Source organism: Coffea eugenioides, chromosome 4 (genome assembly GCF_003713205.1).
Source record: "Coffea eugenioides isolate CCC68of chromosome 4, Ceug_1.0, whole genome shotgun sequence".
Lineage (NCBI taxonomy): Eukaryota > Viridiplantae > Streptophyta > Magnoliopsida > Gentianales > Rubiaceae > Coffea > Coffea eugenioides.
In genome coordinates, this window is record NC_040038.1 from 41,782,456 (window position 1) to 41,806,158 (window position 23,703).

Here is a 23,703-nt window from a genome sequence, read left to right on the forward strand (position 1 = left end):
TATACATGAAAATTGACAGACCAAATCCAAATTCCGGAAAAGCTATTGGGCCAACAAAATAGTACTGAAGTAGTAGTAATAGAATTCATTGGGCCGGTCCATAACAATAGACCCTCCTAGTCCTTTCCATATAGCCCTAATACCAAATACAAAAACCCTCATTCCGCTGCTGGGAAATTTGCATTTGCTAGGGTTTTGTTTCGTTCCCACTTCTCAGTCGGCAGCTCAATTTTCAGTCTCTCTCTCTCTCTCTCAGAGCCACCGTCGTTGAAAATGGTAATAAAAAGCCCTTTAATTTCAGTCTTAACGTTAATCTTCATATTAATCTCTGTCTTCCTTCATGGTAAAAGCTTCTTAATTTCTCCTGTTCTTCCTCAGAATCGAGTTTGTAGTGTACTTTTGTACTGTTTTTCTGGGATTGCATTGATTTTTTCGGCTATGAATGTTGTAGAATGGTAATATTAATCATATTCCTGTTTTCCATTTGGTCTGCTCCTTTAAAATTTAGCAAAAATGTTGTGAAACTCTTATAGTTTTCGTTGTGGATGATATTTGTGATTATAGAAGATATAATAAGGGTTGAATGGTGGTTTTGCAGTCGAAGAGAAGGCAAAGGGAGCCGAAGGAGGAGAATGTGACCTTGGGCCCTGCTACCAGGGACGGAGAGCAAGTTTTTGGGGTTGCCCACATTTTTGCCTCCTTCAATGACACCTTTATTGTATGTTTCACATTTTGTTGTATTTGAATATGGGGTGTGAATTTTTTGTTTTTTTATTTTCAGATTTTCTTCTGATTGGAATCTTTAAATTTGAGATCGTTTTTGAGTTTCCTTGTTTTCTTTCCTACCTGCAGCATGTGACTGATCTATCTGGACGAGAAACACTCGTTCGCATTACTGGTAAAGATTCTAGTCTTTTCAATCCTTTCTCTTGACTTTGTGGGAAAAGAAAAGTTTTTGAGTCGTTGTTTTGTCAACTTTTGCATTGTAGAGATTTAAGAAACTAAAATGGCAGTCAAAGAAGGTTAAAAAGTATGTTACAGACACCAATCAGTAAAATCTGAACCCCAAGTAAAATTGGAGCCAATTTTTTGATATTTTGCCTGTTGGTTATACTTGTATCATTTTTAACGTAACTTGATAACTAACTAACTTGGAGAAGGAATATATTGAATCGTGGCTAGTTGGAATTGAAAAATAATGCTTCTTTTGAATTTGCAGCTTCTAATTTTATGGTGTTTGGACGATTATTTTTAAAGATTGCTGTTAAATGCAATGCGCACTTGCAATGTTTTCAAATAAAAGCTTGCTTTTGGTATGAATTTCTTGGTGAAACCATACAAACAGATATTATTTGGGTTGTCATTTGCTCATCTTTCCTACTTGATTTCCTTTCTTTGGAGATAGACAAAATTGTTTTGTTCATGAATATTGTTCCTTTGTTTTGTTCATGAATATTGTTCCTTTCCCTGATGTCTCTCGAGTGATTATAGAATATATTATGTCTAGTTGAATTACTAAAGGGCGTAGTTGATCTTATTGCTGTTACTGGTATCATATACATTTAGGATAGATCTCTTAACTGGGAAAGCAAAATTTGGTCATAGATTTTATCATATCCCTTCTCTTTTAGTTATTTTAGTCACCCTTCCTTGGTTGGATTGTGTTAGTTGTTGAATGTATTTCCATTCATATGACAAGGTGAAGTACTAAATTCTCTTGTTGTCTGGCCTACTTCTGCAGGTGGCATGAAAGTTAAGGCTGATAGAGATGAATCATCCCCATATGCAGCTATGCTTGCAGCGCAAGATATTGCTCAAAGATGCAAGGTCGTTATCACATCCTTAGCTTGATATTCATATTTGGTAAATAAAACTGAATTACTAGCAAGTGTTGTAAGATCTGATAGCCTAATTGCTTGTCTTTTGTTTCATATTAATGGACTTATTTGTTGCATTTTTTGATTACTGCCTATTATTTTTGCTGATACTGTCATCTCTTTGTAATGGTTTTTGCAGGAACTTGGCATCACTGCCCTTCATATTAAGCTCAGAGCCACTGGTGGTAACAAGACAAAGACTCCAGGCCCTGGTGCTCAGTCTGCTCTCCGTGCCCTTGCTCGTTCAGGAATGAAAATTGGTCGTATAGGTAAACATTTTCTTTGGGATCAGAAGCATCATTACTTGCTCCTTTTTTATTCCATATGATGCCCAGGGTTGTTTTAGGTTGGATGCAAGTGTTTTATGAGTAGGTAGAATCTCTGTGAGCCCTTGGCTGCATGCTTTACTATTGGAGGGGTGCGGTGATAAGAGTTATTTGCTTGAACCATACAACAGAGCATCTAATATAGTAACTACAGAAGATAGATCATTCGTCTTAGAATACAATTTGTATTTAGGTGCAACGGAGTGGGTGAAAATGGTTTGCTTTGCATTAAACTGACTGGTGAGTGTACCTGAAAACAAAATAAGTTACCATGGAGAGAGATAACCAGATTAAATGTTTGTTGTCTAAATCTTTCAGTAAAGTGTCACAACAATATCTTGAAGTGAATACAAATGTAATTGGTTTTATTTTGTAGTTTGACATTTTTTGTTTCAAAACTACGAGGCCTTTGCTTGAACTTGAACTCTAGGTGATCTCTAAGCTATCTGTTTTTGAAAAATTTGGTAGAAATTGAAATATCAAAGGACTTCACCAGAAGTTGAAATGCTTGTTGTGAATCAAAAAAATCTTTTTGCTTCTGCTGCTTAATTAATATCTCGTCTCTTGATAAAAATTAGGGAGTCGAACAAGTATTATTTATTTCCTATTCAGAACTGAATTTTTTTGGCATATTCTGCCTGCTATTGGTTTGATTTTGGAGTTCATTAATTTATCCTAGATTTGGATCAGATACTCCTCATCACATAGCTAAAATATGATTGCACCCTTTTTTTTTTCTAACATCAGTTTTGGGTGCATATTAACTGACTTGAAAATGTTATTTTCCCAGAGGATGTAACTCCAATTCCTACTGATAGCACTCGCCGAAAGGGTGGTAGACGTGGAAGAAGGCTGTAAGCTTTGGTTCTTATCCAATCTAAACTTCATCACATCAGCAGGGACCCTGATTTTTCGTTGGACATGGTAGTATTGTAGCTTGAGGTGACAGAATTTAGGTTGTATGGAAATGAGGGATACTCATTCCTGCCTTTTTGTTTCCGTGGTGAAATTGGCCTGTCCGGTTCTCCTTTGAGTCTGTTGGTTGCTTAGATCATGGATACTTCACCTGTTAAAATGTATTTGGTTTTTCAACTTATTCGGTTGGCAAGATATCAAGCTTTGAGACCTTTGCGTTGTGCTTTAAAATTTAATTGATGTGTGGATTGGATTTATTAGATTATCCCAGCTATTGTCTGGCTTACTAAATCCCAAGAACAGGTAAAACGAAATAGGACGCTCAAGTGTGTGCATTGTTCTGTTTTGGAAATTCAGTAAGGTGGACTAAACTGATAATTTCTGGCGTTTTCCCTCCATTCTTCGTTCCTCCATTGTTGCAGGTGATGTTTCTTTCCTTTCCTCTCCAGTTAATCTCCCAAACGAGATGCGGGTTTTCATTACCCCCTCTTCTTTTTCTACACCCAGACAAGGCCTAAACTATCGTTTAATTAATTATCAATTTGTGCTGCTGCATAAGCTCCTTTGGCGGAGATTTCCAGAAATAGGAATTGCAGAGAATTTTTCATTACAACTCTACTCGCGTTGTTGGTGCAGCAGCTGATAGGCAATTATCTAGCTGTTTTGGATCAGTTGAAGTCCCAACTGTCCCAGAAATAAGATGCCAATTAATCAAATACCTATACAGCATAATATTGGCACAAGCTCTGGGATGTGCAAATATTCAAGGGCCATCTCGACAAGAAACTTCTATCATTTTTCATCCATCCTAGCTTGGAAAGTTTCAATCGTCGACTATGGTCTTCAGGCTATCATTTTTAATCCAACCTTAGCTTGGAAAGTTTCCAAACGTTGACTTGAAGGTGTAGTAGGTATACGACCACACTTGGTAACTATAAACTAATTCCCCAGTCAGTCTTTTATCTTTACATCTTCAAGTTTCCTACTTTCCCTTTTCATAAGAATCGAAACTCCTACTGATCTGCCCTCTTCAATCAACCATCATACAAATCTTGCCCCCATTTCCTGAATTTCCAAGCCTTGGAGGCAGAGATGGAGTCAGCCAACAACAGACTATTAGAAGATCAATATTCAAGACGAAAAAGGAAGATAACCATCATCATTTCTTTGATCATCTCATTCACAATCATTATCAGTTCAATCATCTCAGTCTTAACCATCCTCAAGCACAAAGTAGAGTCTCAATCACTCTCTAATGCGCCTCCAAGCAAAGCAATCAGAGCCATCTGTTCTCTAACTCCATCCCGCCGCTTATGTTTCAAGCAGATATGGAAACTCCAGCAAAGCCAGGCTTCATCGAAGATTAATCCTTCACAGATATTTGCTCTTTCACTCAGTGCTTCTTTTGATGAGCTCACCATCCTTAATTCCCAAAGGCAGAGGGTAATCTCAAAAGTCAATGCTTCTTCTGCAAGTGTCTTTCCATCTCTACAAGAATGTGAAAGTTTGATCAGTGATTCCCTAAGACTTGTTAACATGTCTGTGACAAAAATTGGGATTGTCCCCGATGGCAACATCTTTAAGGAAACAAAAACCGTTGTGGATTTGATGGAATGGACCTCTGCTGCTAAGGAGAGTCTGGAGAGGTGCAGGGATGAATTGGAGAATGATAATGAAGGATTGGTATCTGGAAAATTTTATTTGGTGAGAATGAAGATGCGGATGCTTGTGACAAGGAAATATCTGGAGAATAGCTTAGTGATTTTGGCCAAGATGGATACTATTCTGGACATGTTTTATCATCCTCTCCAGAGTATTCTGTCAAATTTTATGCTCAGTGCAAGTGGATTTGATTTTGGTATAGTCTTTTTTGGCTCACAGTATTTGTTGTTAGTTTTTCTGTTTTGCCTGTTGGTGCGATTATACTAAATTGCAACAGTTATGACTTCAGAAATGAGGATGGATGTTCTCTTCTTCTTGTCAAATTTAAATTTCTTTTCCTGACTCTTTAATATTTAAGATCAATCATGTATATACTAGTGATTTACCAAGTCCTAAACCATACACGAGTGAGTATTAAAAAAAAAAATTTTTGGGGTAAATATGCAAAAAAGATTGAATCAAACTCCAAATATTAGATGCATGATGATCTCTTTTAGAGTATGAATCAAACTCCAAATATTAGATGCATGATGATCTCTTTTAGAGTTTTAGTATTGTTGACTGTTAACTCAGTGTCACAAATTTGGGATTCTTGTAGTTGCATTTACATTAGAAGGATCTTTCAACAAAAATTCTAAAAGATGTATATGTTCTGTCAAGTTTTTGAAGTCATTTATTTGTATTAAAATTTTCCTTATGTACATTTGTCAATGTATTGTTGTGTTGCATCTTTCTTTTATCTTTATTCATGGTCCAGGAGTGATAGATTACGTTCCCAAGTTCTTTTCCCATCTCCCAAACCCCTCAGCTTCATAGAACTTTTTAAAAACAAACCTTGAGAATTCAGACTACATTATTTTTACCTAATAAATTCCTTAAATTTCACCTACAATAAATATTCCTTTCTATTTATGGCTGAAAATTTTTCCCTTGTCTTTTCTAGAATCAATTGCAGTTTAATATTAATTCTGTCAATTACAATTTAATTTCCAATTGATGGTGTTAAAAAAGGGACACAATGCTCGTATAGTCTAATTTCTTTGGCCATGTCCTAATTTGCAAGAGTTTTATTTTTTATTTTTGATAACAAAACATATTTCATTAATGGATTGTTGGAAATCGTCCAACACGATTGATATACATCGTTGTCCTAATGGCAGATAAAACGTGCACTAAAATTGTAGATCTGCAAGTTAACGGATACAAAAGACCTGAAAAATTAAAAACAGATATAAAAAGTACCATCAATTTTAAAATTATCTCCTCATAGAATAAATCGCTGCAGCCCACTTTGTGCATGTTGCAATCGTCAAATCTGCTAATCAACAGTTGTAAGCTCCAATAAAGATGATGAGATCTGCCGACATAAATCCAAATCTAAAATAAATTCATATATGACAACCAAATTTGAAGTGAATTCAAATTTAAACAATAAAATAAGGAAAAATAACACAAAATCTCACTTAAAACTCTTAGGAGAACAAAAATTCTCACTAGGAATCTTAGGAGAAACAAAGATCTCCCACTAAAAAAATTCAGAGGAGACTTGATTAGAAAAATAACAAAAACGAAATCTATGGACTTGAAGAGGAAGGGATTCAGAGAAAAGGTGCAGTAGAGAGAAGTTGGAGAAGAGGTGCAGTGGCTGTCACTACCCCTTTTAGCCCTCTTGGTAGGTTTGCAAGAGTTTTATTAGTTCCCTCCTATTCATGTCAAATTGAGTGCACATCAAATTTTGCTTGACAAATTTGACTGCAGTCTACCAATGGAGCGAACATTGGATTTTGTTGGTTGGTTAATTTTGAGAGAATTTGACCAAAAAGGATCGAATTGGACAAGTGGGATACTTGTCCAAAAGAGACACAAGATATTTTGTAGCTTGTCAAACAAATCACAAAACCTAATACCACAAAGGACTCAAAAGTAAAATCTAAAATGGAAGAGGTTGAAACAAAACAAGTACTCAACTAAGGGACCAATGGAGTAAATCTGAAATAGACGAGACAAAAGTAGAAATATAGCTAAGTTCAAGGTACTGAAACTGCAATTATCCAAGCACTTGAAATATTATCCTTCTCTTGCCCAATAATTCATTCGGGTGTACTTGTGCAGTCGTGTCTTACAGAGCAATAATGTACTCGGGCAGGTAGAGTAATAGTTTGTTGTAAATATGTGTATTTAATTTACATCATCAAGATTTGGTGTATAAATGCATTCAAAAATGGTACCTTTTGCAAATTACATAAACAAATAAACCTACACATATTTAAGTGTACAATCAAATCGTATAACAAATATATTAATCAAGGAAATGGACACAAACAGTTGTCGGTGTAACTATTTGTAAACAGCGTAATATTTTTTTGAATACATTGTAATTCATTACAAACTATTTATACAGTTTCATAATAATCATATTAATATAATCAACTATTTTCCACGTAAAATTACACATACCAATTATGTCATAGTTATATATCATGATCCCGATCGTATGATTTTAAAATTTATAGGCCCCCAGAACTTTGGTCTAGTGGTAGTAGTCTAGTTAGGTGAGTACCACTGTTAATGATCGAATTTCCGGTGAAACAACTCACACGGCTTGATCAGGTTGGTGTGGAACACGTGTGAATTAGTCTGGTGATTCAGGATACCACACGTGATCAAATAACAAAAAAAAAAAAAGATTTTAAAATTTATAGTGATAGCTAAATTCGGACCGTAGATTGCTTGGAACGGTTGGTAGGACGTCCATTCTAATCGTATAACAAATATACAATAACCGTATACGGTGGCACACACCACAATTGCATCTCTACCTCACTCGAATACAACTAACTGTCTTATCCAAACCAGGGAAACAAAAAGGGCAAAAAAAGAGTAAATAAATGCTCAATGCAGCAGCAACAGTTGGCTGACAAATGAGCAAAAAAATACTACTATATTGGTCAATGTTTACTTAGCACTAATTAAACCCCAACTAATAAAACTTGCAATCTCAGACCAAGAAAACCAGACAAAAACTACCAACTCCCGAAGTCCCAATTCCCCAGAACCAAAGTCACCAGGCAGCTATGGACAACTGCCAAGCCACCAGCAAACTCAGCCTCATCGAAAACCAACGAAAACAACAACAGCAGCAGCAGCCTTCTTCATTAGCCTCAAACCTTAAACGAAACAAAATCCTAATCAAAACCTTCTTCTCACTAATCATCCTGTTGGCTTTCATTGCAGGTGCAATGATCATAAATCTCATCCATAGGCACAACAAATCCCAAGAAAAGCTCAAACTCGACCAACAGACCGAGTCACTCCGAGGTTTCTGCTCCGTGACTCGGTTCCCGGATCAATGCCTCAACTCAGTCATTCTCCTACCTGACAACAGCCCAGATGATATTTTCATCGCATCTCTCGATTTAGCTATAGAACGAGTCGTCAACCTCACTGTTCTCGCGAGGGCTCTGATCTTGCAGTCAAGTTCTGATGCTGCTACTGAGTCAAGAAACGAGTCAGCCCTGTTCAGGTGCTCGAGTTTGATCGATGACTCTTTGAACCGGCTCAACAGATCTTTGACTGCCTCCGGTGAGTCGTCGTTGTTCGGTCTCCGAGTTGACTCGGGGGAGATGGAAGAACTGGTCAGGGAGAAGAGTAAGGAGGTGAGTTCGTGGGTGAATCGGGCGGCGAATGATCTTTGGAGATGTTTCGGGATTCTTGGGGAAGACAATTCGACGGCTGTGATTGAATTGAGAAGTGGGGTGTATGATGGTATAATGCACGTGAGTAACATCTATGATTTTCTTGAACGCAGAGATCGGATAGTTTATGACATTAAAGCTCGACGAGAAAGACATGAGTACTATATCCCGTCTAGGGATGATTTGGAATATATAATTATATTTTCCCCTCAATATTTTGTTTTGATATTTTTGTTATGGCTACTTTTACGTATTTATTGATGTAAATTGATGAACTATTGTTCAATTATACGTTTTTGTTTCCCTTCCCAATAGTGAATTTTCTTTGTTTTGAGATGTGACATTCATGATTCCTTGCCTTCTTGGGTTCAATTGAAAATGGCTTGCTTCAATCTTGAATTTATGTTAATTTAGTAAATCTCGATTAAGGTAATCAAATATGCTGTTACATAGTATAATAGTTGTTTGGATGACATGTTTTTCTTGAATGTGAACTGGCGTTACAATCAACAACATAGGTGTTGTCATTATTGTGTACTAATTCTCTGCCAAATTGCTATTTTGTTTAATAGATGATGTTTTTGTGTTAGAAAAATATGGTAACGAAGGTCCGGTGGAGGGCTCCTGTAGTTCTTTCCGTTCCGTTATTAGGTTCAGAGTTCGAATGATAACTAAAATGCAATGGAGGAAGGGCTCCTATACACCTTTTCGTTATCAAGTTTAGAGTTCGAATTCTTTCAGAACTTTTATAACATCCAAGCAATTTTTGATTCTGATTCCTAACACCAAATGATCCTGTAAGAACATTGATCATCAAGACAGAAATTTTCTAATCTTGATGGCCTCTTTCATCATCATGACAAAGTGCAACAAATTGCAAGTTTGCAACAATCAAAGCAAGAAGCCAAATCAAAATCATACTTCAAAAAATCCATCATCTTTAATTATTACTGAAAGAACTGCATTATCATGACTCCCATCATATGAATTGGGGCCACTATTTTCTCATGCCTGTGGTGATATACACAATTCACAAGCTGTTGAGGTTGTAAACATGAGGATTATGGCTTGTGATTACCGCATTTCTATCATGAGCCTTGGTTCAACGATGTATCCGACAGAGCCTATATGTCAAATGTATTGAACTTAAGAAACACTTCAAGGCAAATTAAAAAAAGAAAAAGAAAGGAAAAGGTGAAAGTGCTAGTAGTTTAAGCAAAGAAGAAAGAATTATGATAACTTATTAGATATTAAGAAATTGAAAGTTGAAGAGGATCTATCTGTTGTGATTTGTGAAATGGTGATTATATCTAAATGTGCAAATTGGTTTAAAGAGCATAATCTTTAAAACTTCCTCCCTCAGGGTACGTTTAAAACTTGGGATAATTTCAGAAACCTCCCCTGAGGTTTTTGATAATTTCACATGGCAATGCTAAAATTTTAAAAATTACACCTACCTACCTCCCTTGCTTATTGAAATTAACAATACGAATTTTAATATTTTAATAAAACTCCCTTGTTGCCATGTTTATACAAAGAATAGATTTTTTATGTTTTTCTTTTTTTTTTCTTATTCATTTCTCTTATATTTCATTAGAAATATAGAAGAATTATTAATATTGTTCCTAACTTCCATCCTAATCAAATATTAAGCAACTAATATTTTTTTTGATAATTTTTAATATCATCCATTTTTTGTAGCTCTTTTTTTTTTATATCAAAATCAAGAATAAATTAACAATAACAAAAAACAAATGGTCCAAAATCACTACCAAACTATAGTAGTTCCATCATTGAACTGGTCCGATAAAAAAAAATAGTTCATAAACTTAAAAAAAATAGCACTTTCTTTTCTATCTTAAAAAAGTAGCCTATTATAATAAAAGATTTATTGTTATAATTGTTTTTATTGGTTTAATGTTGGCATGAAAAACTTGACACTGATTTCTTTTATAATTGTGCCAAATTACTTTGGTTACCAAAGTGTCTAATCAAGGTGATAAGTGTAATTTTTAAGACCTTGAGTGAATAAGTGAAATAGTCAGAAATGTCTGGGGAGGTTTCTCAAACTATCCTTTAAAATTTAGTGCCTTATTTATTCACTGGCATTGCTGAATTCCAAGAGTGAATTTGGTGAATCCCAAAACGTTGACTTAGATGCTATAATGCTATTGGCTTTACCTCTTCACACAGAAAGGCACACAATTTGCATATGCTAATTACTGCCGGGATCTTCATCTGTTTTTTCACTCAAGAAATCAAAATAATCACAAAGTACTGTACTACTGATCAGCGATCTCAAACAAAAACCAAAACATTGCGAGCCACACTGAGGCATTCAACGATTCCTTCATGGTCTCCAGCTGCAGAGTAGGCCTGTTGCAGGCTCAATCACAGCAATCATCATCAAGAATTCTACAACGTAGATCCCACGAAAACCTCATCATGATCATCTCCTTCTCGTTAATCATCCTGGTTTCTGTCATCATAGGCACCATAATCTTATCCCACATGAAAAATGGTAAAAACTACCACACCACCGAGTCACTCAGGCCAAACTCAGCAAACTTGAAGACCTTATGTTCCGTGACTTACGACCCTGAGTTATGCTTCACCTCTATATCCCCCGCCATCGAGGAAACTGAAACCGACCCGGATGATATTTTCGCCGCCTCTATCAAGGTAGCCATTGCTAATATCACCGGCCTGGCTCCGTTGATGAAAGAAGTTTTACTGAGTTCGAACATGATTGGAGCTGAGTCAGCTCTGGAATTCTGCACCTGGGCATTCTCCGACTCACTGAGTCACCTCGATAGGACTTTAAAGGCAGTACTACTGGAGAAAGAAGGAAACTACCGGGTCTTTTCTTCCGTTGACTTTGTCACGGTGGCGTGGACTTCTGATCGGGGGGAAGACATGATAACGTGGCTGACCAGCGCGTTGAGTGCTTTAGACAGCTGTGGTGATATTTTGGATGAGGTTGGATCAATGGCTGTAAATGACTTGAGCTTGAAGGTGTACAGAGCTAGGGTGCAGGTCAACTACTGCAGCAGCTTTCTCTCGTTCAAGGATCAGATATTGCCATTTTTACTCTTTCATCAGCTCAGAAAATTGGCAGAATGTTGAGAGTATATTTTGAGTATTTGCTCACTTTAATTACGTGTATGGACAGGAAATTATTTGAATTTTTTTTGAAATAATACTGCGACGCTTTTTGTGATATAATGTATATAAAATGACTAAAATGGTGATTTGAAAGATATAAAAATAGGTGACTGAAAAACGTGTTTATGATTCAATCAAATTTTTATTTTTGACAAATGTTTGGCAATTCAAACCAAACTTTTGCCCTCAATGCCACGTTTTTAATTTTCCACGAGCAATGAATCGGTACTACAGGTATATATTTGGAAAATATACTTATATTCCCCCCACCTCTATATTTTTTGTCATGTTTGGTTTTGCGTAAATATTGATGTAAATTAATGGACTATAACTTAATGACACCTTTTCTTAATAGTAAATTTTCTCCCTTTTGAGTTATGGGATTCATGTTTTCTTGCTTTCTCTGGTTCAAGGGCTTTTAATCAAGAGCCCTTGATTCAGTGATGGCAAATTCTAAGGTCAAACGTATTGAACTTGGGAAACAATTCAAAGAAACTAAGTAATATAATATGGAAGAAAAGAAAAACTCTAGTACCTCAAGTAAATGACAAAGGCATAGAAGAACTAGTTAAATATTAACAAATTGTAAGTGAGGAGGATCTCTCTAATTGTCAAATAAAATAAACAATGATTTCTTACAGCTAGTTTGGAAGTTTAGGATAGAAAATAAAGGAAGAGAAAGCATAAGTTATGAAAAAAAAAAAAGAAAAGAAGAGAAAAAAAGAAAATTTAGTTTTGATGTTGTTTGAGGGTATAAAAAAAAAGAAATAATATTAGATACATATGTCAATAAAACTTTGTTTAATAAATATTTAAAGATAAAAAGGGTATCTTAAAAAAATTTATAATACTTGCTTCAACTTTCTTTCATTTTTTGCCCATATTTGGACCAAAATTTTTTTTTAACTATCAGAGCCATCCATCCAAATCTTCTTATTTTTTTTTTCTTTGCTCAACAACTCGAAAACATCACAAAAGAGTTATCTTCTCTCATTTTCTTTTCTTTTCTTTTCCCGTCAAATCTAAGCTCCCAAACTAAACGTTAGACTCATTACATATAGTGGTTAAGTTTAAGACTAAATGTACATAATGGTTTGCAGATAATGAATAACCTTCAAATTCTAGTGTCATAATTAGTGATTGTTGAAACCAACAACGTTTGACTCTTGAGCTCGGATGCTTTTCTTTGGCTTTATCTCTTCACACACACACACAAGGAACAAGCAGTCCTACAGGATCATCTTCATCTGTTTATGCCATCATTCTACTCAGAAATGAAAAACACAAACTGATCAGTCACCTCACCAAAATCAGACCATTTCAGGCCATCATGGACTCGGTCAATGATTCCCTCATGGCCTCCAGCAAAGTGAGTCTATTGCAACACCATCCACAGCAGCCATCTTCGTCAAGAAATCTACTAAAAACCTACAAAACCCTCATCATAATCATCTCTTTCTGTTTTATCATCCTTGCTTCTCTCATCTTAAGCACCATAATCTTATTCCACATGCATAACCGCAACAACTATAACCTCACCTCCGAGCCCACTGAGTCACTCTGGTCGAACTCGGCAAACTTGAAGACCTTTTGTTCCGTCGTGTCTCAGGACCCCGACTTATGCTTTACCTCTATATCCTCCTCTATCAAGGGAACCGAGACCGACCCAGATGACATTTTTGCCGTCTCTATCAAGGTAGCCATTGATAATGTCACCAGCCTGGCTCCATTGATGAGAGAAGTTTTGCTGAGCAGGACTGGAGCCGAGTGGGCTTTGAAACATTGCACCAAGTCAGTGGCCGACTCACTGAGTCAACTCAATAGGTCTTTGACTGCAGTGCAGCTGGGGGCAAAGGAAAACCGCCGGGTATTTTCGTCTGAGGCCCCGGTCGACTTGGGGGTGCAGCCGTTGACTGCTGATCGAAGGGGATACGTGATGACGTGGCTGATTAGAGCAATGAGTGGTTTGGACACCTGTGTTGATGTTTTGGATAATGTTGGATCAGTGGCTGTAGATGAATTGAGCGTGAAGGTGTACAAAGCTAGGGTGCAGGTCAGCAACAACAGAGAGTTTCTCTTGTACAAGGATAAAATATTGGAATATTTTGTCATCCATCCAGCTGGTAACACTACTCGTAATAGGTTGAGAGTCAATTTTGAGTATTTGTCCACTTTATTTATGTTTTGCCCTGAATACCTTGTTTTGATTTTCCTTTTTTGTTTACTATTACGTATCAATTGAATATTTATTTTTATTAAAAAGAGAATATTGTATTATTGCCTCTAAGCAGGATCTTAATACTTTATTTTACTACGTTTATCCCTAATTACTTTGTTTGTTTATCTTTAATAATTAAGGTGCATTTCAATACTTTTTTCCGTTTTGCCTTGTATAAGAAAAGTTAGAACTATCCAATTTCAAGAGCAATTTACAGAGTTTTCCAAAGTTGAAGGTCTTCGAACGTCGGATCTCTTACTTACATTTGCTCCCCAACCATCTAATCCATGTTATCCATGATTAATAGGTTACTACAATTAGTTCTCATAGCTTGTCGTCCAAATTGAGTTTCAACTATGACAAAAAACTTTCTAATGAAGTGAGCCACGATTCCTTTTTTTTTTTCGGCTTATACTACCCAACCCGAGTAACAATTTAATTACGAAATCAACAATAGTATGAAAAGTGGTACTTATTCAATTGAAGCAAAAAGCAGTTGCGTTCATCATCTAATAAGTCGATAGGCAAGGACAGATGACTGGGAAGCCTCACAATGTTTGTGAGGACTCGAAAATTATTTTATATTTCTCTTATTTTTGAATATGCTAATTTATATTTTATTTTAATTTACTTGTTTTAATATCTTAGATACTTGAATGGTTGAGTCAAGATTTTTATTTTTTTTCTTTTATAATTTGGTGCATATTAAGTTTCTTAGTACATTATGATAGTGTGATCAACTAGTAATTTATGTGTACTAAATTTGGTGGACAAGAAGGGGTGTGGTGTAAGAGAGATTATGTGACTAGAATTGTTAAGAGTGAATTAGAGAACACAAGATGGATTGGCTAGTTTAGACACAAGAGAGACAAAGAGATAAGCATGCAACCATAAGCCGCCAAGTGTCAACGATCTAGACCTTTTTGACCAAGATTTTCTTTAGTTTTCATCTTTCCAATTTAACCAAAAATTCCTTCATTTTCCATTCTTCTTGGCTGAAATTATAAAGAGAAAAAGAGAGAAAGAGAGTCCCAAGTTCTAGCTTTAATCCTTTGCTTGATTTGTGAGAAATTCGACGAGCAACCATAATCCACTCCATAGATCTTCGAGGTAGCTATTGGTGAAGTTGTTGGAGAGAGAAAGAGATTGTTTTGCATTTCCTCTTAGGGTTTTAAGGTCTATTACTAAGAAACCTTTCATTTCTTTTTTCTTGTGATTTAATCGACACATGAGTTGATTACGACGGATTTCATGGAAGATTTATTGATTTTGTTATGGGAGCTTGAATTTTTCAGCTTTGATATGAGGTTTTCTAACTTTGAGTTGAATTTCCAGATTTAATAGGAGATGTTCTAGTTTTGATATAAAATTTCTAGTTTTGAGATGCGATTTTCAGTTTCGGTATGCAAATTCCAGCTTTGAGGTGCAAATTTTCAGATTTGATATAGCTTGGTTAGAGCTTTATATAGGTCCAAAGTTGATAGCTTTCTTGACCTAGAATGGAGACCATGTACCCTGTAACATATGATCTTGATCGTTAGTGGTTTTGTCATGAAACTAGGGTTGGAAATGAGAGAGCTAACTTGAAGAATTTAGGGGATATGCTGTTGGAATTTCCCCCCTTATAGGTCAAGTAGAGAGAGTGAGAGTTGAAGTGTAAATTTTGGGTATTTTTGCTTTCCTTTGGTATATGATCTTACTTCAGACACTTGTTACAATCTTAGTCTTTGTATGTGTGTTAGTTTTGCCAAAACAAGAGGTTTAAACGAAAGAGTTTTCTCCAAACTAGTTTCTAATCAGAATTTCCAACTTGTACCTTGAAAGTCTTGTCCCGTTTTCTTTCAACTTTTTTGACTATAATTACTGACTTTGTGCTCCATATTTTCCTTGAAGTATTGGTTTAGCATGCACGTGGGTTTTTCCTTGGATTTGAACAAGAAAACTTGGCACTTTTGAAAGGTCAATTGGGGTTAAACCTGCAAATCACTTTATTGGCTAAGTGAAGTTTCGAAACTCATAGTTTTGCATTTATATTGGTCTCAAGTGGTTAGATTCTTGATATATTATATGACCATAAGATTTGAGCATGCCCAGGAGGATGAACCAAGGTTTGAAGTGAAACGATTATGATCCATTGGTGAGTGTTCCTTGTGTTTTGTGAATTAAATGTCTTTATTGTGGTTTGACTGTTAATTGTATTTCAATGATCACTTTACTATTAATAGGTGAGTGTGTACTTTACCGCACTTGACTTAAGTGAATGTGAATTTTTCAATGGTCAAATGATTGAATATTACTTGTGTATGAATGTAAACCATGTGTACTTTATCACATCTATTGAATTGAGCCCTTGCCCTTCGTCGCTAGCCTATTCGAGCCAGAAGCGGACTCGATCGGGTAGGTTGGTAACCCTGGACTACTGTTTCGGTATGTTCGAGTATTACCACGAAATCAGGTGGAGTATTGGCCAATGATTGAAATGCAATGAATGAAATTATTGAAATGAAATGACCAATGTAGGGATTTTTGTTTTCAAATGTCGGAAGTTATAAAGAAGAGATGGGCAGAGACTGAATGAATGAATGAATGAATGGCTCTAAATGAGCTCGTATCCTTTAAATGATTGAGTGTTTATTTTTTGAATGCCTTGCGACTGTTTATTACTGTGCAAAGTGTGTGAAATTGTTAAATGCAACATTTTCGTGATTTGACTGGTGTTTTGCTTGGATGTTAAATGCAATATTTTCGTGATTTGACTGGTGTTTTGCTTGGATACTTGTTTGGGAAACTCACTGGGCACAAGTTCAGCCCATTAGTTTGTTTTCCTTATAGGAGTTGAGGACCGGAACGGAAAAGCTTGAATTGGAGTGTAATGATCCTCTTGCACATGTACTTTTGGCAGATAGGTTGTATTTTGATATTTGGTGGTGTATCTTACGTTTCACTTTTGGTTTGTAACTAAGATTGAATTTTGGTTGAATTGTAAAGCTCTGATGTTAAATTGGGAGGTTTGAAAGGTTATTTTGATAATTTATTGTAGTGAGTCCTGACAAGAATTGGACAGATGGTCCGCCAAACCCTTGGATACGCCCTAAGGGGAGGTGAAGTCGTCACAATGTTGGAGGCAAGCTTATTTTCCTCTTTATTGGTGTTGAAGGCAAGCTTGCAAATTTCTCTATTCATGCCAAAAAAAAAACAAAAAGAAAAGGATGTAGGAGAAGTATTGACAAAATAGAAGCCCAGTATAACACACAAAGACACCTATATCTTCATATGGATATGCCATGATCTTGTTCCATTTCAGAGATCTTTCTCATCCATGTATGGTTTCCTGCAATTTAGGTAATCAATCCCTGCATGTGAATTTTTTTTTTTTTTTTTTGTGGAAAGCAGTTTTAGGATATATGCATAATAAGGTTTCAATAGTTGGCTACTTTTGAAATAATTAGCTTCAATAACGGTTTCGCTAGTTTGAAATCTCTAAATAGCAGAAGGTTGTGTAAGCACTTCTTTGGAGATAAAACTTGCTATTGTATTGTTCTATGTCGTCATGCTTCTGGGAATTCTGCAAGTTACATCTAACTTCCTCTAGAAAGACTACTTGGTGTTAATAATTGGCTATCCTAGTTAATTTCTCTAAGGTGTAGCTACAGGAAATAAGTTAATACTATTATTACACGTGTCATCTGCTAAAAAAGATATTGACCTAGTAGGGGTTACTAACATTGGAATGGCAGGTGTCACTAGGGCTGCAATCGAGCTCGACTCAACCTCGATCAATACCGAGTTCGAGCAGATCGTTAATATATACGAGTCGAGCTCGAACAGCCATTTGTTAGGCTTGATAGTTGGACAAGTTCTTCGAAAAACTCAAGTTGATATGAAATTATAAAAATGCCTCTACATCAATTAAAATAGAGCTGACTTCGAGCTTCTTGCAAGCCACAACTCGTGAGTCAAAAACGAGTCGAGTTCGAACTTTTCTTTTTCTAAATCAAGTTGAGCTGGAGCTTCATTTCTTGGCTCGATGAGCTCGAGTTCGAACTCGAACTCATACATTAACAAGTCCAGAATGGATCGATAAGTTCAAAACTTGACTTGACGCGACTCGACTTGTTTGTAGCCCTAGGTGTCACCTTGCCTTCTGTACTGAGGTTCAGGTTGGGCTGTGAGAAACTGTATTAACTTGACGCCTGTAACTAAGTGCTATAAGGGTAAGATTTGCTTTTGCCATATTATAAACATTGACATAGTCTTGCTCTCAATGACTCTACTCTGTTCAAACTAGTTTCTTTTTGAGTTGTTGCTCTGTATTTGAAAGGTCGAACTTGGGCTTGTATATAGTGTGCCTTTGTTTTTGAGATATCTGTTCTCCTAATAAAAGGATCAGAAATTGTTGTAGTTGTTTTTAGGGCAATTTTACGTGGTCGTCATACTGTACAAAACTTTGCCTGATTGATCAAAGAACAACTTGCCCCTCACAGGGCAGCTCGTTTGGTCACGGTTGCTTCCTTAAGGCCGTTGTCCAACTACCCGCAAGGGTTCGAGTCTCGTGGTTAACGTGTTCGGGGGAATGGGGCCTCTTATCCCGGGGCGAAGTGGGATTAGTCGGGCCCCGTAAGGATTGACCCGGACACCTACTCCGTCAGCAAAAAAAAAAAAAAAGAACAACTTACTTGTTGGAATCCAAAATCTAGTAAAACTCAAAAAAAAAAAAAGCACAGTGATGATAGGAACCAGAGTTAGCTGTTGTTGAAGAAGCCATGTACTTAATTTCCAGATGCTAGCCCATTATTAATACAACAATACAGAATGGCAAATTTCTTTAAGATCCTTCTTGATCAGCGTTTTCTGTGCATAATTTTAGACTTAGCTGTGCCAAAACTCAAAATGTCGGCCTAGATCTCTCTCTCTCTCTCTCTCTGTTTCTTTGTTTTTTTTTTTTTGGCCCAGGTCTTGTTTTTTTCTTTTTTTTTTTTAATTGAAATGCAACATGTCTGGAGTAATGAATTTGGACATTCCAGAGGCCAATAGAATGTTCTTTTGGCTGCATAATAGAGCAGTAGTTCTAGTTTATGAGCCAAAGTTTTAAATTTTAAAGCGTGCATGAGAATATACTGCAATGATACCGATAACTATTTTGTTTACTCAGGACAGGACATGGGTTCTGTCTGCAATACTACGTAATTTTGGACTCTGTCTGTGTTCTCTTCCGCAGAGAACTTCCATCCACTTTTGTTCTTTAATTGAACTACTCATGCTGAATATTCTCTTTTCAGGACATCTGATAAGTGACTAATTTACGTAATAATTGTATGATATTTTATATTATTTTTAGTCACTTTGGGTATATTATTGGAAGAAAATGATTTATTTTGGCTATAATTGGTATAAAATGCTTTTGTTCAATTAAATGAGGTTTTTATCACTTTTTACTTGGATTTTGTGTATTTTGACAGTTTTGACACATTTTCGTATTTCGGCTATAACTTGAGCTACAATGATCGGATTGAGATGATTCTTGAACCTATTTGAAGATAAGAGATATATCTACAACTTTGGTGAAGACATCTAAATCCAGTTTAAAGGTTTTCTAGGTCAAAATGCCGAATTACAATAGCAAATTTCTACTGGTCGAAACTGGAACAGGGCAATGAGCAGGTAAGGGTATTCCGGTCATTTCTCAGCCTACACAGATCCAAATGAGGTGATTCTTGATGCATTGGAAAGCTAACTCAAAGGGCTACAAGTTTCATGTTTTGGTAAAGAGCTAAATCAGCTTTTATCATCAAGAAAAGTTCAGTGGAAGTTGATGCAAAATCGGAGCAGAGCTGGAAATTGAACCAGAAGTGACCAAATGGTCACTGTAGCAATCCGGCCGGAATTTGGCCGGATTTGTGGCCGGATTCCTGGCCGGATTGCGGTCAGAAAAGGCTGCTCTGTACGCGTAAAACTCAATTTCACCTCCACCAACTCACATGCGTTGCTAGACATGTGAGAAACATCTCCAGCTGTAAAAGGAAGGTGGAGGCCTCATTTCTTGACCATCTTTCATCATAAAATAGCCAAGATTGCAAGAAATTAGGGAGATTGGAGTTCATAGCAGGAAAATAGAGAGTGAGCTACGGGAGAAAGCTGAAGCTGCAGAAATGTAGCTCTTTCATCTCCCTAGTGTTAGTTTAGCTTAGTATAGAGTAGTGTAGCTTTTCCATTCTTGTTTATTATCTAGATTAGGATGAAGATGGAGGATGAAGAAGGCAAGGAAGAAAGCTCATGTGACAAGGGTTGTATTCCTTCCAAACTCTTTATCTTTTGTATTTGATTCCAAGTTTAGTTAATATACAAGTTCTGGATTTTGTGTTCATTATGTGTTTCTAAAGTTTAAGCCTTGGGTTTGGTTGAACTTTCTATAATTGTTAGTGTTTATTATTTGGTTATTTGACTGCTATGATTTGAGCAAGTTATTTAGCACTTTGGCTCTTTAAATCATGATTAATCTGGTACCATTGATTGTGATTATTTAAGGTGTTGTTTCTGCAATGAAAATTGAGATTTAACACTAGTTCAAGAAGTGCTAAACATAGGGAGTACACTCACGAAAGTAGAGGTGCACTTATGTGGTTTTTAGTGATTCATTTCATGTAATTTCACTGAAGAAATGAACTTGTAGCTAATTTCATAACCATGAGAATAGGTATGGATTAGTTATAAGTATAATTGATTCACTACGAAAGTAGGATTCAAATGCATAAGGAAATTACACCATAACTAGCCTAGATGTAGTAATTAATGATCCAAATATAGCACTTGCATGAGTAGTTAGGGATACCACAACCTAAGGAGCTTTCATTTGTTATTTTGTATAATTTCAGTAGGGTAAATTTGTTATAATTCATTGATAGTCTAAATAATAGAGAAGCTTTAGTAATACCGGTAATTGTTCACTCTTCCTTGTGGGATCGACCCGATATATACCCTAAACTACTAGTTGATCTGTATACTTGCAGTGAACGGGTGTAATTCGGTATTTTTTAGCTTGCACGTATGTAAAATACCCGTCAAGTTTTTGGCGCCGTTGCCGGGGAAGATTTGGCAATATCGGTGTGAAAAGCAACTTTATTAATTTAGACAATTTCACTTGTTTTTGTTGGTTAAGTGTCTTGTTTGTTTTGAGTCTTGTTGAGTCTTTTATGTTTAATGTCTTGTTTTTGTATGTTTAAAGTCATCTATTCTTCTTGACTAAACTTGTTTTTGAGCTACTTTGAGAGCATGTTTAGGGGATCAAGGAGAGTAGAAAACAGGGGAGGACAATGCTTGAGAAATGGAGGTTTGGCAATGGATGGTTACCAAGTGCAAAGCTCCTTCAACAGAGGTAACCAAGAATTTACTGAATGTATGTCTTTTGAAGATGGTTTAAGGTGCTTAAAGGCAAAATTTGATGTAATTAAGTTACAAGTTCAAATGGACACCATGATGCATGAAATTGAGCAGAGGAGGAATGTTAATGTTTTTAATTCTTATCATGTGATTTGTGACTTGTGTGGAGGTTGTCATGTTACTAATACATGTATGCAAGCACAAAATGTGGATTATTATGATAAATTAGAGCATTACAATCCTTGTTTTGATCAATATAGTGCTAATTGGAGCAATTCTCCTGCTTATGGTTGGAATAATCAATGTACTTATAGTGATAATTCATATTTTTATGATCACCAACCTGAAAGTGTCCAATATGAATCAAAACCATCTTGGGAGTTGGCAATAGAGAAGTTAGCTAATGCACCTCTGCCTTGGGAATTAGAGAATGAACCATTAGCTAATGATTCTAATGCATTTTGGGAGCTAGCTGCAAAAAATTATTCTAATCAATTTGATTCAGCAATAGAAAAGCTAGCAAATGCAACTTCCGACCGTTTTGATAGGATTGAGGAAAGAATAGATGAATTAGCTTCTCACTTTGGTCGAATACATGAGCAATTGAGTGCATTGTGTGAAGTTATTTCTTCTAATAATTTGCAAAATGATCCTAGCATGAATGGTGGGAATGTTGTATGTGAAAATGGGTTGCATTTTGATGAAAATGATGAATCTCAATTGTGTTTCAATGAGCAAATGTCCATTTCACATGATAATATCTTTGGAACTAACTTTGAACCTCAAGAGGTGAGTTTTAATGACTCATTTTTCACCCCTCTTGAGGAGTGCATTGAAAGTATAGGTTCTAAAGGTATTCCTGCCCAAGATACTCTCATGACATTTCCTTTGGGAAGTTCTCAAGTGGTGTATATTCAAGGTAATATCTATGAAACACTTGGGATAGGTAAGTCACTTTCAATTCTCACATCATGTGGCTTTTTCTATTAAGTCACCTTACAATGATCCACCAAGGCCTAAAATGGTGGATTATTCGTTAACTAAACCTCCTTGAAAAAATGAGGTGAAATAGTCAAGCTATTGACTTTAAAGAAGCGCTTATTGGGAGGCAACCCAATGTTTGTTTAAGTTGCTGTTACTTTGGAGTGATTTTATGTTTAAAGTATAAGTTTGAGTAATTTTGTTATTTTTCATTTGTAGGTTTTGGAAAAGTGACCAAATGAGGCAAAAAAGGCGAAATTTGATCAAAGATCTCAATACCTCAAATTCAGTAATTGTGGTTTTTGATGCATTAAAGAGGTTTAGAATGCATGTTTAGATCATTTTACATGTGCGTGAATGGTTTATTTTGACATAGAAATGATCTATGATGCATTTTGGGAAATTGGGGTATCATTTGTAATTATTCCAAAGTTGAATTTCTGCTAAATTTTGCAGCAGAAAAAGCGTTTTTTAAGAAAACGCGCCACTGAATCGCGTTTTCAAATCTGCGCCTATAATTAAGAAAACACGCCTTAAAAACGCGACAGGAAGTCGCGTTTTCTACCAAGTCGCGTTTTCCAGCCTGTTCAGAAACCAAAAACGCGTCTTTAAATACGCGACTTAAAGTCGCATTTTTTCACATAGTCGCGTTTTCAATGCTGCAAATTTGGTGAAGAAACGCGACTTCATAAAACGCACCTTGAGGCGCGTTTTCTTGAGCCGCGTTTTCTGAGCACAATGATCTGACCTCGGATCCTTTCAAAAACGACATCGGATCCTTTTAAAAACGAAGGCTTGGATCACTTTTCAACTTTACTTTTCTTCATGTTGGCTTGTTTTTAGTAAGTTTTAGTTCTTCGATTAATGTTTGTGTGTTTTGTAGGTGGCAATGGCAAGAGTTCATGCAAATGATCTCAATTGCAAGGGTGTTTATATTAAGGCAAAAAGGGAGTTTTCATGTTCAATTGCTGCATTTCATGCATTTAAAGTGTTTCATGTTTAAGTTATATTCATGCATGATCATGTTAAATTTGAATTTTATTCAAAGAACATGAAGTAGGTTGAATGTGGAAGGTTGGCCAAGCAAATTTGGAGGAAAAACTGCAGAAAACAGCTTTTTCTGCAGCAAATCCGGCCATAAATCCGGCCAAATGTTGGTCGGATTGAAGGCCGGATAGTCAGGGGAGAAAAGAAAATTTTTTCTAGCATTCTGGACAGAATCCGGCCAACAATCCACTGTAGCAAATCCGGCCAACAATCCGGCCGGAAATCTGGCCAGAAAGTGGCCGGATATGCAACAGTAAAAAAAATAAAAAATAAAATAAAAAAATTTCTGCCCAGAATCCCTCCACGAATCCCTCCAATTTCTGGCCGGATTTTGAACAGTAACCAGCGTAAGATGAATCCGTTTCACGGATTCCTCACAATTTTTCTCCCTTCTTCTTCAACCCAACTCACACACTAACACCTCAAACACACACCACTCA

At 36.2% G+C, this 23,703-nt stretch overlaps 3 protein-coding genes across 5 annotated transcripts; all 3 read left to right on the forward strand.

The window, feature by feature from the left end:
• The first annotated feature begins 142 nt into the window (after positions 1-142).
• On the forward strand, positions 143-3,378 carry LOC113768057 (40S ribosomal protein S14-3-like). 3 transcript variants are annotated; one of them, XM_027312287.1, is made up of 7 exons: positions 143-276; positions 599-718; positions 853-898; positions 1,742-1,827; positions 2,017-2,146; positions 2,994-3,063; positions 3,101-3,378. In XM_027312287.1, the coding sequence occupies exons 1-6, from the start codon at positions 274-276 to the stop codon at positions 3,059-3,061; spliced, it is 453 nt and encodes a 150-aa protein (XP_027168088.1). In that variant the 5' UTR covers positions 143-273; the 3' UTR covers positions 3,062-3,063; positions 3,101-3,378. The 3 variants fall into 3 exon arrangements, with proteins under 3 accessions (XP_027168088.1, XP_027168089.1, XP_027168087.1); XM_027312288.1 differs by having other exon boundaries at positions 2,994-3,060; positions 3,098-3,378; XM_027312286.1 differs by having other exon boundaries at positions 2,994-3,378.
• An 832-nt stretch (positions 3,379-4,210) lies between these two features.
• Positions 4,211-11,601, forward strand: LOC113769393 (putative pectinesterase/pectinesterase inhibitor 26). The gene is made up of 3 exons (XM_027313846.1): positions 4,211-4,976; positions 8,015-8,556; positions 10,861-11,601. Exons 1-3 carry the CDS (start codon positions 4,211-4,213, stop codon positions 11,599-11,601), a joined length of 2,049 nt encoding a protein of 682 aa, XP_027169647.1.
• A 1,118-nt stretch (positions 11,602-12,719) lies between these two features.
• On the forward strand, positions 12,720-16,836 carry LOC113768056 (pectinesterase 3-like). Its single transcript, XM_027312285.1, has 2 exons — positions 12,720-13,763; positions 16,691-16,836. The coding sequence occupies exons 1-2, from the start codon at positions 12,971-12,973 to the stop codon at positions 16,717-16,719; spliced, it is 822 nt and encodes a 273-aa protein (XP_027168086.1). The 5' UTR covers positions 12,720-12,970; the 3' UTR covers positions 16,720-16,836.
• Positions 16,837-23,703: the final 6,867 nt, after the last annotated feature.